General features: G+C 55.6%; 1 protein-coding gene across 1 annotated transcript; it reads left to right on the top strand.

Annotated features, from left to right (window-relative positions):
• Positions 1–1,235: 1,235 nt before the first annotated feature.
• On the top strand, positions 1,236–13,343 carry LOC306955323 (maestro heat-like repeat-containing protein family member 2B; the record flags this gene model as incomplete). The annotated part of the gene is given in 33 exon segments (XM_079546591.1): positions 1,236–1,365; positions 2,751–2,812; positions 2,814–2,904; positions 3,191–3,312; positions 3,452–3,574; positions 3,710–3,875; positions 4,030–4,128; positions 4,266–4,417; positions 4,761–4,904; positions 5,435–5,527; positions 5,813–5,882; positions 5,998–6,111; positions 6,214–6,287; positions 6,620–6,739; positions 6,887–6,994; positions 7,184–7,343; positions 7,472–7,512; positions 7,689–7,830; positions 8,235–8,287; positions 8,617–8,724; positions 9,002–9,121; positions 9,293–9,415; positions 9,550–9,705; positions 9,930–10,052; positions 10,344–10,423; positions 10,829–10,964; positions 11,081–11,173; positions 11,561–11,656; positions 11,831–11,954; positions 12,156–12,265; positions 12,650–12,802; positions 13,035–13,189; positions 13,292–13,343. Coding segments are annotated over 33 exon segments (3,693 nt in total).
• Between the last annotated feature and the right edge of the window lie 1,840 nt (positions 13,344–15,183).

The following is a 15,183-nucleotide window of genomic DNA, read 5'->3' as shown; positions in this document are numbered from 1 at the left end:
ACCTCCTAACCATGCCCCTTCTAGTATGTGCCAGGGTGCCATTGGCCTTCTTGGCCACAAGGGCAGAGTGCTGGCTCATGGTCACCCTGCTGTCCACCAGGACCCACAGGTCCCTTTCCTACACTGCTCTCCAACAGATCAGTCCCTAACCTATACTGGTATGTGGGGTCGTTCTTGCCCAGATACAAGTCCCTATGCTTGCCCTTGTTATATTTCATTCAAGTTCTCCCCGCCCAACTCTCCACCTGTCTAGGTCTCGCTGGGTGGCAGCACAGCCTTCAGGCATGTCAGCCACTCCTCCCAGTTCTGTGGCATCAGCAAGCCTGCTCACAGTGCGCTTTACTGCCTCATCCAAGACACTGATGAGTATGTTGAATAGTACGGGTCCCAGTACTGATCCTTGAGGGACTCCACAAGATACAGGCCTCCAACTTGACTCACTCTGTTCCACTGACCACAACTCTCTGGCTTGTTTCCTTCAGCTGGTTCAAGTCCACGTCACTACTCAGTTGTCAAGACCACGCTTCCTCAGTTTAGCATTTAGTATTTATCATGAGTATTGTAGTGCCTTATTAGCTCACTCTGCGTGTATATCTATCTGTGATAAATACAGGAGCACTTTGGTCTTACATGGTCTTTCTTGGACTCCTTATTTTACCGTAGAGTTTCTGAGTTCTGTTAGGCCTGGGCTTTGGCCTTGCAAGTAGCAACAAGCCTGGCTGAAGATGCCCTGCTGGCACCCAGCCACCTCCATCCTGGCCTCAGGATGCGTCTCTTAGCTCCACGTTCCATCTTGCCAGGCTCTCACTGAATGCACACTTTGCTTTGTTGTATTTTCTGCCCCTGCCGACAGGCACGGCTTAGGCAAAACACTTGAGTATTTTGTCTTGAAGTATTTACTTCCTCAGAAGCCTCCAGCCTGGCACCCAGTCAGATTCCCAAAATAAGCCAGTAAGGACTGAAGTAAACTGCTTGCAGGTGTTGCCCAGCTGCTTCACTGTGAAGAGCCCTTAAACTCTGCACAGGCCCTTCAAGCCAGAAAAGGATGGCCAGGACCTACCCTGCTGCCTACTCATCCTGATGGGCTGCTCCTGCCCCCAGGCTGGGATGGGGCTGCCCAGCCCTCCTCCTCCAGCTGCCTGCTGCTGCCTTTTTTCCACTCACAGCTGGCACTCTGAGATCATCTTTAACACTGCTGTTTATGAGATACTTGGCCATCTCCCCCACCGCAGACAATGGAAGAGGAAAATGAAGCAATTGGCAGCAGCCAGCCAAATGGCTTCCTCCAGAAGTTGTCTGAAGCAGAGGAAGGGGGCCCATGGAGAGACCTGGGGAGTCCTGTCCCCATCCAGATCAAGGGGCCTGGCAAGAAGGCAGTATCATCCCCTGACTGAGCAAAAGCCAGATAACCAGGTTAGAACCTGGTTAGATAACCAGGTTAACTCCACCATCTGTAGATGATGGAGAGAGAGTTTAACACCAGGTTTCTGCTGTCTGTAACATGCATACATCTGGACACAGACCTATGCTCCACCAGCAATGTGCTGGTAGCCCTACTTACCCCCAGGCTTTGCTCCCACAAGCCAACCCTATCCCCCTACCACTAACAGCAGAGCAATTTAAATCCAGGCCACAGGCAGAGCTGTCAGCTGCTGCAGCTGGGCTGGAAATCTGCTCCTGCTGGTGTTCGCCATAGGGAATTAGGCCAAGGGAATAGCACTGGGAGGTCAGTCTCCAAATCCAATGTTTAAAGGGAGCTTTTTTTACACTCATTTTCACACATGCCTATTTGTGTGCCTTCATGCCATTGCAGAGCTTACCTGGCTGCATTTCCACATGCAAATAATTGGTATGCGTGTTTTCTGTGCTTGTGTATGCACGTGCATACATACATACTGACGGGAGGAGAGGCATTGCATTAAGCTGACTGCATCTACGTTTGAAGCAGATTTGATAATGACCCTAAATATGGACCCAAGTGTTTCTTCTGCTGCTAACTGACCTAATGGATTTCATATTTGTATTTGCCGTATTTGTCACCACAAAATGCCAAAGAATCCTCAAGCTTGATAATGCCCCTCTCCTTACTCACTCAGCTGCAGCCCCTTACACAATACTTTGTCTGTCTGATTTACACCGAATTCCTGACAGGACCAACATACACCCTGTGTATTCACAGTTTCACTAAATGTCAGGGATTGGAAGGGAACTTGAAAGATCATCCAGTCCAATCCCCCTGCCTTAGCAGGAACACCTAGATTAGGTCACACACGAATGTGTCCAGGCAGGTTCTGAATGTCTCCAGAGAGGGAGACCCCACAACCTCTCTGGGCAGCCCGTTCCGCTGTTCTGTTACATACACCATAAAGAAGTTTTTTTTTCTAGTATTAATGTATTCGTTTTTGATCAGATGCGGTGGAGTCTCCTTAACATCTCTGACACGTGCCCCCAGTAGACAGCAGAGCTCTGTGGAGAGGTTGTTGGGCAGCAGATGGGGGCCTCAGTGCCTCCCAGCATGGAGTCCCCAGTCACTAAGACAATGCCAGGCAATGGTGCCCAGCAGCTGCTCCCAGGCAGGGGCTCTCCATCACCTGCTGAGGTGATTCCCTGCGTCAGCATGGAACCGGAACCCCAGAGCCGATTGCATCACACAAACGTGCTGTGTTTGAGGGCCTGCAGGGTTGCCATGGGGACCTGTCTGGTCCCCAGCCTGGAGCGCATCATTCATTCTCTGTGAGGTGACACTGCAGTGTGGTGTCACAGTGGCTGCCTCATCCACCCTTGTGGAGCGGTGGGAGCGGTGGCTCAGTCCGCTTGTGGGACCCGCAGGAAGTGGAACCAGAGAGAGCTTTGCGTCTATCTGGAGGCATCCTGCTATCATGGAGAGGCTGAGAGCCCTTCGAGGTGAGTCTCTCCACCTCTCTGGACACCACAACACTGCCTGAGCACACGTGTGCCTCCAGTGTCTGTTTAGGACGTGCCAGCAGCACTGTCCTTGCTCTGCCGAGTGCAGCTGCCCACCATGGTTTCCCCAGCACCCCAGCAAGGGGAAAGCTCCCTCCCCTGTCCCCGCCAACCACACGCAGCCTCGCGCTCTGGAGCTGGAGGAGCGTTCCTCCCACAGCTGGCCGGGTGCTCGGCCCTGGCTCCAAGCAACACCTGCAGCAGCTGCTCTGCTCTTTCCTTCCAGGTCTCTTTGCTTGTGTGGGCTGCGTGCCCAGGCGTACACGTCGCAGGGAGAGAAGCAGGGTGTCAAGCCCTGTCCCTACCTGCGCCGCGACCTTACAGCTTCAGCGCCTGCAAGATCAGGAGGTGAGTTGGGGACATCCAACCACCAACCCTTGCCCTCCTGGCCCAGGGCCACGGTGCCGTGGGTGCCAGGCCCGGCAGCACATCCACAGAGCGATGGGTGGCAGCGGGCAAAGCGAGCGTGACTGATCCTTGTCCCCAGGGTGACCGAGCGCAGGCGTACTGTGAGCTGGAGAGCGCCCTGTGCCAAGACAGCAGCCGCCCGCCGTGCGGAGTGGTGAACCGGCTGCTGGCAGAGGTGTCCCGGGACCTGACGGCAGCCCAGGTGAGGGCTCACTCCCAAGGGCAAAGGGAACCGCCTGCCCACGCTGGTGTTCTGCTGGCGGATGGTGGGGGCTTAGCTCTTCCAAGGGCCTCAGGCAGTCTCCTGGGCCGCGTGTCACCAGTGACTCTCTTCCAGGGCGTGACCAGCAATGTCAAGACAGCTGCCAGCAATGTCCTGGTGGCTCTGGCTCGGACGCACTTCACCTTGGTGATGGCTGAGCTCCAGAGCCACCTGAAGGCCACGGGGGACGTGTGCAAGGAGTTGGTGCTCATCACCCTGAGCAAACTCTTCAGCACCTATGGTAGAGTACCCTCAACCTCCTGACACCTATGACAACCGGGAAAGGGGTCTCTGCCCTCTGAGTGTGATCTGCACTGAGCTGGGGGCTGCAGGGCTGCTGTCCACCTACCTTGCTGCCGGGGCTCTGACTGTGGCTCTCTCCTTCCTTTCTGCAGCTCCACAGTGCATCCCCTTTGTGTGGCTGATGCTGGCAGGCCTGCGCAGTGTGGTGGGCCAGGTGAAGAGTGGCCAGATCCTGCGCATCGCTTGTGCTGGTGAGTGCCGGCCCCAGGGCAGCCCTGCTGCAGACTCTCACAGACTCCGTTTTCTCTCACTCTCTTAAAAAAAAAAAAAAATATATATATATATATACATATATATATTTTTTTTTTTAATTATTTTGTTTTTTCAGTTTTGAAACAGTGGCTGGATGGAGTCAAGAATTACTTGTCCTCAGGAATGCAATGCCCCTGGACTGCCACGAAGAAAGAGCAGATCTATGAAAACCTTCACGAGCTGCTCTTCTCTGTGGTGTGGAACTGGCAAGACTGCCAGGAGGAACAGGTGAGCACTGCTGCATTCCCAGCCCAGGATGGCAGCAGGGGCACCCATGTCGGCAGCTCTGTCTGTGCCCAGTGGGCTGAGAGCTGAGGGGTGATGAGAGGGAGTGGGCTGGCTCTGCAAAGGGCCCTGAAGTTGCTCTGTGCCAGGGAGCAGCTGCATGTCACAGCATTGTGGCAGGAAGAGCTGGGGATGAGGGTATGGGGAAAAGCTGCCTGCTCTCCAGAGCGAGCCCATCTCCTGCTGGGCATGGGGGTGTGGGGAAGGGGAAGGGAAAGGGAAAGCCCTCTGTGTAGGAAGGGCAGACCTTCAGTCTTTGATGCCGGGCCTCTGCCATCCTCTCCAGGACAAACAGGCCGTCCTTGGGGCTGTGGCTGCCATGTTGGAGGTTCTCCTGCAAGAGGAGCAGCACCAAGAGCAGGTCTGGGAGCAGCTCCTCTGGCTCGTTCACCCGTGTCAGGAGATCCAAGACACCTGCAGGGTGGCCAAGGTGAGAGACATTGTGCAGGGGTCAGGGTAGACGTGGGGCCCGTGCAAATGCCACAAGGGGTCAGGGGGATGCAGGGAGGAGATGGGGAGCCCTTGGAGAAAGAAGGGATGGGTGTTCAAGGGAGGTCTGAGTCTTCCTGAGCTCTTCAGTCAGAGAAGGAACAACCCAGACAGGAGCCAGGAGGGAACGAAGAATCACTGGGGCTCATCTCCTGGGGATGGGAAGTTTCACCACCACTGTGGGGCTCTGAGTGCCTGAGGAGCTCTATGCTAACAATTGGGGGGACCACATCCAGTTGCATCTGATGGGGGAGAAGTGGGCTGCTGGGTGGGAAATGCCTGCAAATGATGCCCAAACACGGCTCGATTGAGAGCAGAGAGACTCTCTTGGTGCCGCTGGGAGGTGGGGGATAAACAAGAACGCCTGTGCAGGAGCTTCTCCCTGCAGAGAAACAATTGGGAAACAGTTTCTCCACTCGCAAGTGGCTAGACGTGGCTTCATCCCTTTCTTCCTCTCCTGCTCTCTTGCAGAGCCTCACTATCTTCCTGGAGGCCTTAGGGGGCACTGAGTCTGTAATCCCAGGGGACAAGTTTCTGGACGTCACCAGTGCCGTGTTCTACCAGGTAAGGGGAGCCTATCCTTGCGCCCACAGCAGTTTCCCTTGTGGCTAAGTCTCAGGAGGACTGCAAAGCTCCGAGCCCCTGAATAAGGCGGCTCAGCCTTAGCTCCTGCATGCTCAAGGCTGTTCCAGAGCCATGCACGTACTCCCGGGGATGCTGTGGGGCGGGCTGGGTTTTGTCTGCCTGTCCTCATCCCGAGAGTGCCCAGGGAGACGAGAGCGGGCAGCACAGTGTCTTTTCCGTCCTCAGTGCTGATGTGATTTTCTCAAATGGACCTTGTTCCCACAGCTCTATGACGACAGCAAGCAGCACAGCGAGGCTGGTCGTGCACAGCTGACCCACTGCATCATGCTGCAGGGTAAGGAGAGGAGCCTTGGCCATGCTTGGCTGTGCCCTGGCCAAAACCTCTCTCACAAACCTCAGGAATGGGTGTGAGGTTCTTGCTAACATAGCGTGGGATTTCCTCCCTGCAGCCCGGATCTGCCCAGAGGAAACCATCCTGTTTCTGCAGTCGCAGCTGGGCGATGACTGGGAGCCTGGATGCGTGGCAGCCCTGGGTCTGCTGGGTGCTCTGGCTCGCTCTGATGGTCAGTACCACGGGTTGGTCAGTACCACGCCTTGGGACTGCCAGGGCTCCCTTCTGCCATCTGCGTTGTGGCTCCGCTCATGCTTCTGTGCATCTCTTGCAGAGCCCATGATGACGGAGATGCTGCCCCAGGTCGTCGAGGCTGTGCAGCGTCTGTGCAGCGACCCCAGCATCCGGGTGAGCTGGTTTGGGAAAAGAAAGCGCTGTCGGGGTGGTGATGCTGCTGCCAGCACAGGCAGGGCTGGGGTGACTAGAGAGGTGCTGGGGCTTTGACCAGACGGTCACGATGGCTCCTGTGGGGAGAGCAGGCAGAGTGGAGCGGGCAGGTCCCTGTGCTGTGCATGGAAAGTGCACAGCCTGGTGCTAAGGCCTGGCCCTCACCTCAGTAGCTAAAGCCTCTCCACTGCTCTTGCTGTCTCTGCTCATGCCCAAAGGGCTGCCCTGATGAGCAGGTGGCTTCCCTTTGCCTTCTGACCAGGAAAATCACACTCTTAATTGACCCCTTGCAGGTGAGGACGGCTATTCTGTATTTCATCAAGGATCTGCTCAGTTCTAGCACCCGGAGCTGCTCAGCCTGGGATGTGGTGGGGCACATCTTCAGGGAGTTCAGCCGCGCCACAGACAGAAAGGTAAGGACAGTGGGCAGCATCTTCCTTTGGAAGACCCGTGCTGCTCAGAGGCTGGTATACAGAAGCACCGCTGGGGCCACACCTGAGCCTCCTGAGAGGCTCCTGAGAACTGAGCATAACCAGTGTTTCAACACCACTGTTGTGCAGACAGCCGGAGACCTTTCTGCCCGGGAAGCCCAGGAAGAAGGAGCTCTCCAGGAGCTGTGCATGGACATCCTGGGATCACTGGACGTCTCTGCGAGAGGGATGTCCAAAGTAAGTCACGCTCTGCCCTGCTGCTGCTCCCTGCCCTTGCACCACATGTTCCTCGTCCCATTCCAAGACCCCAGGTCTCTCCTCCAATGTGCTCTGAAGCACACAGGACTCGGGGAAATTCACAGAGTCCTCTTCCTCTCTGAGCAGAGGCAGGAATGCTGACCTGCTCAACTGCCTCGTTCCCTACAGCTCCTGTGGCCGCGGCTGCTGTTGTTTGTGGTGCCAGCGCAGTACACAGGCATGCTGATCCCAGTCTCCCGCTGTGTCTGTGCCCTGGCTGAGAGAGAGGAGCTGACAGGACGGCCGATAGAACATCTGGATCCCCATTTTGTCAGCTCCATGTTTCAAGGTAGGAGCAAAAACTCCCCCAGTGAGCTCTGCTGACCTGTGGTAGCACCCAGAAGGGACAGCGGAGGTGCGTGTGGCTGGGCACGCAGTGTCTTGGAGTCTTACTCAGCACTTTTTTCTCTTTGCAAGGCCCACTGCTGACGCCCCAGATACTGCTGGCACGACTGCTGGTGAGTAGATGCTCCAGAGGCCGGTTCTACGAGCACCCAGGAGGAAGCAGCATGGCCATGGGCAAAGCTGCTGGCTGCTCCTTGCCTGCCAGAGAAGAGCCAAGCTGCTTCCATCCTGGAGGGAAGCCGTTGCTCTTGCTGCAGAAGTGACCCTGCTTTTTCTTGCTCTCACTCAGGTGGTGGCAGGCAGCCCTGTTGCAGGCAGCAAACTCCAAGCTGCTGCCTTACTGCTGATGAAAAACCTCCACAGCAGGTTCCACAGGGCTGTGGGGGCCATGTGGGCTACTGAGATCCCCCTGCTGCTGCAGTGTCTTGAAGGTAAAGTACTGGAGGGGAAGAAGAGGCAGAGGCAGGGAAGGGAGGGAGTGAAAATGCAGCTCTGTAGCATGGCGGAGGGGAAGCACTGCCTGCAGCCCAATTCTTGCTCTGCTGCTGTTCCCATTCCTGGGAGTCAGCACTGAGGCCCAGGGACCTATCCCACCAGAGATCTGCCCATTCCAGGACACGAATGGGCCCTTCATGTCCCCTCAGACAGCAGCCTTGGAGCACTTAGTTCCGTGTTGCTGTGGAGGCAGTGTTTGTGGGGAGGGACAGGTCATTGTGGAGGGGGTGCGGGTCCCAGCTTGGCTGTGTCAAGTGCCCAGGCCAAGCCAGGTTTGCAGCAGCTCTTCTTCTGTGCCTTGATCCCAAGTAAGGATCTTTGTCTTCCTATTGCTGTGCAGGGAAAGATGAGAGCTTCCTGGACACTGCCGAGTTTGAGCGCCGTCTGCTAAAGGTACAGCATTGCCGGGAGGCGCGGTGCAGAGAAGTGCTTGCCTGCCCCAAGTAGCCCCGCTCCCACGTGAGCCACTGTGGGGCAGGAACAGCCTCTCAAGCGCTGCTGCGGAGCGGCCGCGCGCCTTTGTGGCGCTGCCTCTTCCGCTCTGTGCCAAGCCCAGGGGGGTCTGAGGAGAAGAGGGCAGGCGGCTTTAATGGAGGGAACCCTGGGGGAGCTGGGAGAGGGACTGTTCTTCCAGGCACCTCTCCCCAGAGGGCTGCAGCAACTTGGGAATGAGGGAAGAGGCAAAGGGCAAGGGAACATTGTCTTCTCCTGTTCTCCAACAGTTCCTGAAGGCGTCACTGGACACGATAAAGGAGAAGGCATGGATCGAGGCCCTGAGCTGTGAGCTGAGCCAGCGGCTGAGCAGCTCTGCCAGCAGCTCTGCAGAAAAGGTGAGTTCCCCCCGGCTCTACCCAGCGGTGCAGCTGCAGGTGTCCAGCTAGGGCTGGGGCTGCGGCTGGTGCTCTGCCCACGTGGGATGCTGATGCTGCTTCTCCAGTCTATGCCCCCCAAAGGGCCTTTCCCTGCAATCTGCCCGGGGATGGCTAAAGCTTGGCCCCGCAGCTGCTCTCAGCAACCGCCAGGGAGTGTGGCTCCTTCCCACCTGGCCCTCCACCAGCAGTTTAAGCTGCTGCCACATCTCAGCTTCTTCCTTCCCTTCCCATGCAGTCGTTCCTGTACAAGGCTCTGGGCACGGTGCTGGGATCCTGTAAGGGAGTCCTCCACGTCCAGGAGAAGCTGCTGCAGCACCTGGAGGAGGCAAATGCAGAGGAGCCACGTGAGGCCCAGGTGAGCTCTCCTCTCCTCCAGCTCCTGTGAGCATCCCCGCTCTGGCCGTGGGGCAGAGGCCTTCTCCTGGCCCTGCTCCGGGCCTTTCAACCTCTTCACTGCTGCCATTTTGCTCAGGAGAGGACTTGTAGATTCAGGCCTGTGCCAACGGCCCCTTGTTCTTTTGTGCAGGGAATCATCTCTCTTCTCAGCCATGCTGCTGAGAACAACTTCCACACAGTCCTGGCCACGCTCACCATGTTTGCGTCCAGGCTGTGCAAAGGCCGCAATGCCAGGATTTCCAGGCGCAAGAAGGTAAAGCGTTACGGGTTTCCATCTTGGCATTCTTCGGCCTTATTTTCCCTGCAGCTCCTGCCTTGGGAGCCCAGGTGCATCGCGGGGCACTGGGGGCCGTTAGCGAGTGTCTCAAGGCATTTCTTCCCACACAGATGGAGCTGGACAGCACGAGAGCTCATGCCACACGCAGCGCTCTCATGCTCGCCCACGGCAGCGTGGCACTGCGTGCCTCCAAAGAACAGCTGCTCGCCCACCTGGAGGGAGACATCGTGGGCAACATCCTGATGCTCTACAGCTGCAGCTGCCGGGTGAGAGCTCAAAGAAGCATGCCAGGGTGTCAGAGCACCCCGCTGCAGCCTCTCCACATGGGGGGATGCTGAGATGGGCCTTTCCTTTCCAAAGGTCTCTCGGGGAACTGTTTGTGCCCAGATAGAGATCCAAGCCCTTCCCTTAGCGTTGTCCCCATGTGTGTCCCTTGCAGCCCTTGTCCCTTCCCGCAGTTCAAAGAACGTTCTTCTCTCTTGCTCCTCAGGACTTGCACAACAACCTTGCTCTGGTGCAGAGCATCACCGACTGCAGCTCTGCCTACCAAGCCGTGGGTGATTCTGCAACCTTTGACCCCTCCTTGAAGAGCAAGCTGCTGGAGATCCTGATGGTGAGTGCCTAGAGACAGGGCTGTCTGCAGAGGAGTTCTGGGCTGTGCCACAAGGCTCGCTTCCCTGGGGGCATGCAGGTGTCCAGCAGCCACACGTCTCCAGCTGGTGGGGACCTTGGGTGCTGGCAGGCAGCGGCTGGGCAGCGGGCTAGGTGCACCAGCTGCTGCATCCTGCAGTGCTTCCATGGGAAAGTGATGGGGCTGGTGGCAGTTGTGCCTGTCTTGGGGCCAGGTGGAACAGCTCTTGTGTGCCCCTTGCCCACTTTGACACTGTCTCTCTGGGACTTGCAGGACCTGATGAAGAAGTATTACTCGGGCATGCCTGTCTCCCCAGTGCCTCTCAAGGTGGTTCTGGCCCTGGAGCAGTTGAGGTAAGGGCCGAGGTTGCAAGGTCAGGATGGTGATCCCCATTTCGGGTAGCTCCTGAGGGCCTGGAGGGGGCAGGGAGGGAGGAGCCACATCTACAGGAGAGACGGCTGGGCTGTTGTGCCCAGCAAAGCTGAGGTTCTGGGCAGGGAGAAAGGCCCTGGTGCTCCTGTCCCCTGGCAGGGAAGAGAGGGAGAGCTGGGGTCTCCTTCCCTCCAGAGCGGGAGGTGGTTCACTGCTGCCGGGGAGGAGGTGGGCGCTGCTGGAACTGAAGGCAGTGCTCAGCAGCATGAGCTGGGTGGGGGTATTGGCTTTGTAGCTGTCAATTAGGAGAAACTCAGATGTTGTCTGAACCAGTCTGGAGAGGTAAAGGGCCTTTCTGATTTTTCTTCCTGTTTTCCTCCTCTCAGCAAGCTGAAGCCCTCTTCTGAAAGCAAGGACCTGCGTGAGATGTTGGTCCTGTGCTGCAAAAACATCGTGACACACCCTTCAGCAGAGATGATGCTGAAGATCAGGAAGTCACAGCAAGCAGCACAGTTTCTGCAGGTAATCTGCCATAACTTTCCCAGCCACCTCTCAGTCGGAACCCTACCTCAGCACACACAACCTCTGCTCTGGCAGCAGCCGTGATGCTACACGTCACTCCCCTCTTCTGCTTTCAGCTTCAGCAAACGTCACTGAGAGCTCTGGGCCGGCTCATGGTGGTCCTGCTGGAGACAGAGCCCAGCGGCGGCTTCTTTCAGAACATAGTCCATGTGAGTATTCGTGGGGCAAGAGAGAAAGCATGGTGCCTGTCAATAGCGGGGGCAGAGATCTGGGGACTGAGAGGAGGATCAGAGGGGGAGAAATCTCCTGCTGACGTGCCAGCTCACTGCGAGCTGAAATGGGCAGAGAAATGGGCCCTGCAGGGGGAAAGCAGGAGCCAGCCCCTGGCAGGCCACAGCCGAGGAAAAGCTCCTGGGTTAGGAGGCAGGAGTGACTGCAGAGAGCGGGGCAGCAGTGCCGGTGCTCAGTGAGGCAGGAGGCCACATGGAGCAACAGGGCAGGCCTTAAGGGAAAGTGCTGGGAAAGGAGGGACAGGGAGAGGGGTGGCAGGAAGGGAAAGAAAAGAAATCCTCAGTGAGACAGATGCTCTACCCCAGGTCCTGCAGAAATCTATGGTATCAACCAACGTGTGGGAGCGCAAGAGGGCCCTGCAGACCTGCTCCCAGCTGCTGTCTGTTTGTGAAGAGCTTCAAGTGAGTAAAGAGCCCCACCGCATGCTCCCTGCTCCCTCCCCGGTGCCCCTGAGCTGGAAGGCGAGCTCTGCCCAGCTGTGCATGCTGTGTCGTGGCGTGGGGAAGGCACAGATGGGAGAAGCTGGGGAGAGCTGGGGCCATCTACAGCTTTGTTCCTGCCTCTCACCCCTGCAGAGAGGAGATGCCTGTGAGCACTTTGGCTCCTTGGTGGGATTGCTGGCGCCTCTGACGTGTGACCCCATGCCTGCATCCCGCCAGCTGGCTGTCACCTGTCTGAGCTCCCTTCTGCGAATCCAAGGTGAGTGGAGCAGGCGTGCTCCAGCCCTCTGCCCTCCTCCGTAGCACTACCAGAGCCCACGGGCTGGGCCCTGTTTACAGGAGGGAGAGGCACCGTGCACAGCTCTCTTCTTGTCCCCATCCTGTCCTCTGTCTTTCCCCCATGGAAAGCAGTTTCATTTCCAGAAGCATGACTTCCCTTTTCTCCCTGTGCTCTTTCCAGCCAAAGTGACCAACACAGACATCGAGATGGGTGACATCGGGAGCCTGTGCGAGGGGCTGCATGCCTGCAGCATCGCCTCTCAGCTCCAGACCACATCCAAAATGGCCATGGTACGTGGACCCAAGAAGGGGTGCTGTGATCTCTGTGTGTAGGCTTCTACACAACCCTGTGCTGCTCCCAGCCTCTCACACTGTTTCCAAAATGAGCTGTCAGCCTGAAACTGCTTTTCTCAGCAAGTAGCAGGAGGCTCTGAGCTATGTCTGGCCTTCAGGCACCCAGTGCAAGGAGCTGACTCCATGATGTGCGTTTGTGTGTGTGTGTACACTTGCATGCATGTGTGATTGTGGCTGCTTGGAGGTAGGCTTTGCTTGTAAGCAAACACCATGGGTGCAGAAGCTGAGAGAAGGCTCAACCGCCTTCCATATAAACAGCAGGGTACAGACAGCTGCAGCAGAGCAGTGATGAGATCTCTCCCGCTTCTCATTTCTCTGCAGATCGTGTGCAGGAACTTCCCCCTAGAACGCACCGTTGACTTCATGGCAGCCATCAAGGAGACCATCCAGAAAGCCAACGGAGTGCGTGTGCGTGCTGCTGGGAAGTGGATGACCACCTTCCTGCAGATGCACGGGAAGGACATCAGTTGGAACGTAAGAGACTTTCTTTCACGTGTCTTGGACTTTTGCTGGCTGTTGCACTATGACTTGTGCCGTTTGCCCCTTGTGCTCAGGGCATGGAGACCAGGGTAGCTGGCATGAAATTCAGGCTTAGGACTTGGCAGCATGTCAAGGGACAGGCACTGCTCATGCGCTGAATATCCATGGTTGGGCCCTGCAAAGTGCCGGATGCAGCAAGTCATTCTTTCTCCTCTTCTTCTCTCAGGTGCCTCCGATCCTCTACATCCTGCGCAGCATCACATCGTTTGCGCAGCAGAGCACGTTCCTGCCCTTCCTGTGCCAGGCGGTGGTCATCCTCACCCGCTGTCACACTGAGGCCGTAATGAACAACTTCTCCCGGCCGCTTGGGCCAACAGACAGGTACTGGCACTCCCGCCTTTGCTGTTGGTGCAGAGGGATGTAGGGAGGAGGCAGCTTTTCTTTGTTGCGAATAGTCTCAAGTTGCGACTCTACTTTTTCTAGTGAGACATGGAGGAGAATAAGAGAATTTTGTCTTCAGCGATGGAGCCAATAGAAAAAAGAAGAAAGGATAAGAAAGGAAGGGAGGAGAGGAAAGGAGCAGGGGAGGAAAAAGGGAATGAAAAGGGAAATTTAAAAGGAGAAAAGGAGAAAAGGAGAAAAGGAGAAAAGGAGAAAAGGAGAAAAGGAGAAGAGAAGAGAACGAGAAAAGAGAAGATGAGCTTAAAAATTGTACTAATTATTATTAATATATAAATAAAATAAAAAAATAAATAAATAGTACTTTTTTTTTTTTTTTTTTTACCAAGTCTTTATTTTAATAGCTGCTGTCTCTTCTCCATACCAGTTACAGAATCACAGTCACCAAATGTCAGGGATTGGAAGAAACCTCAAAAGCTCATCTAATCTAATCCCCCTGCTGGGAACACCTAGATTAGGTCACACAGGAATGTGTCCAGGCAGGTTCTGATTGTCTCCAGAGAGGGAGACCCCACAACCTCTCTGGACAGCCCGTTCCAATATTCTGTTACCATCACCATGACGTTTTTTTTCTAGCATTCATGTGGAACCCCTCATGTTCCAGCTTGTACCCATTGCCCTTATCCTGTCACTGGATGTCACTAAGAAAAGCCTGGCTCCATCCTCCTGACAGACATCCTTGACATATTTATAAGCGTTCCTTAGGTCACCTCTCGGTCTCCTCCAAGCCAAAGCTTCCTCAGACTTTCCTCGTAAGGGAGATGCTCTGGTCCCTTCATCATCTTTGTGGCTCTGTGCTGGACTCTCTCAAGCATTTCCCTGTCCTTCTTGAACAGAGGGGCCCAGAACTGGACACAATACTCCAGATGCGGTCTCACCAGGGCAGAGCAGAGAAGCAGGATAACATCTTTTGACCTCCTAACCATGCCCCTTCTAGTATGTGCCAGGGTGCCATTGGCCTTCTTGGCCACAAGGGCAGAGTGCTGGCTCATGGTCACCCTGCTGTCCACCAGGACCCACAGGTCCCTTTCCCCTACACTGCTCTCCAACAGATCAGTCCCTAACCTATACTGGTATGTGGGGTCGTTCTTGCCCAGATACAAGTCCCTATGCTTGCCCTTGTTATATTTCATTCAAGTTCTCCCCGCCCAACTCTCCACCTGTCTAGGTCTCGCTGGGTGGCAGCACAGCCTTCAGGCATGTCAGCCACTCCTCCCAGTTCTGTGGCATCAGCAAGCCTGCTCACAGTGCGCTTTACTGCCTCATCCAAGACACTGATGAGTATGTTGAATAGTACGGGTCCCAGTACTGATCCTTGAGGGACTCCACAAGATACAGGCCTCCAACTTGACTCACTCTGTTCCACTGACCACAACTCTCTGGCTTGTTTCCTTCAGCTGGTTCAAGTCCACGTCACTACTCAGTTGTCAAGACCACGCTTCCTCAGTTTAGCATTTAGTATTTATCATGAGTATTGTAGTGCCTTATTAGCTCACTCTGCGTGTATATCTATCTGTGATAAATACAGGAGCACTTTGGTCTTACATGGTCTTTCTTGGACTCCTTATTTTACCGTAGAGTTTCTGAGTTCTGTTAGGCCTGGGCTTTGGCCTTGCAAGTAGCAACAAGCCTGGCTGAAGATGCCCTGCTGGCACCCAGCCACCTCCATCCTGGCCTCAGGATGCGTCTCTTAGCTCCACGTTCCATCTTGCCAGGCTCTCACTGAATGCACACTTTGCTTTGTTGTATTTTCTGCCCCTGCCGACAGGCACGGCTTAGGCAAAACACTTGAGTATTTTGTCTTGAAGTATTTACTTCCTCAGAAGCCTCCAGCCTGGCACCCAGTCAGATTCCCAAAATAAGCCAGTAAGGACTGAAGTAAACTGCTTGCAGGTGTTGCCCAGCTGCTTCACTGT

This window comes from Tetrao urogallus (genome assembly GCF_951394365.1).
Source record: "Tetrao urogallus genome assembly, chromosome: 1".
Classification (NCBI taxonomy): Eukaryota; Metazoa; Chordata; class Aves; order Galliformes; family Phasianidae; genus Tetrao; species Tetrao urogallus.
This window is presented reverse-complemented; position numbering and strand designations above follow the sequence as displayed.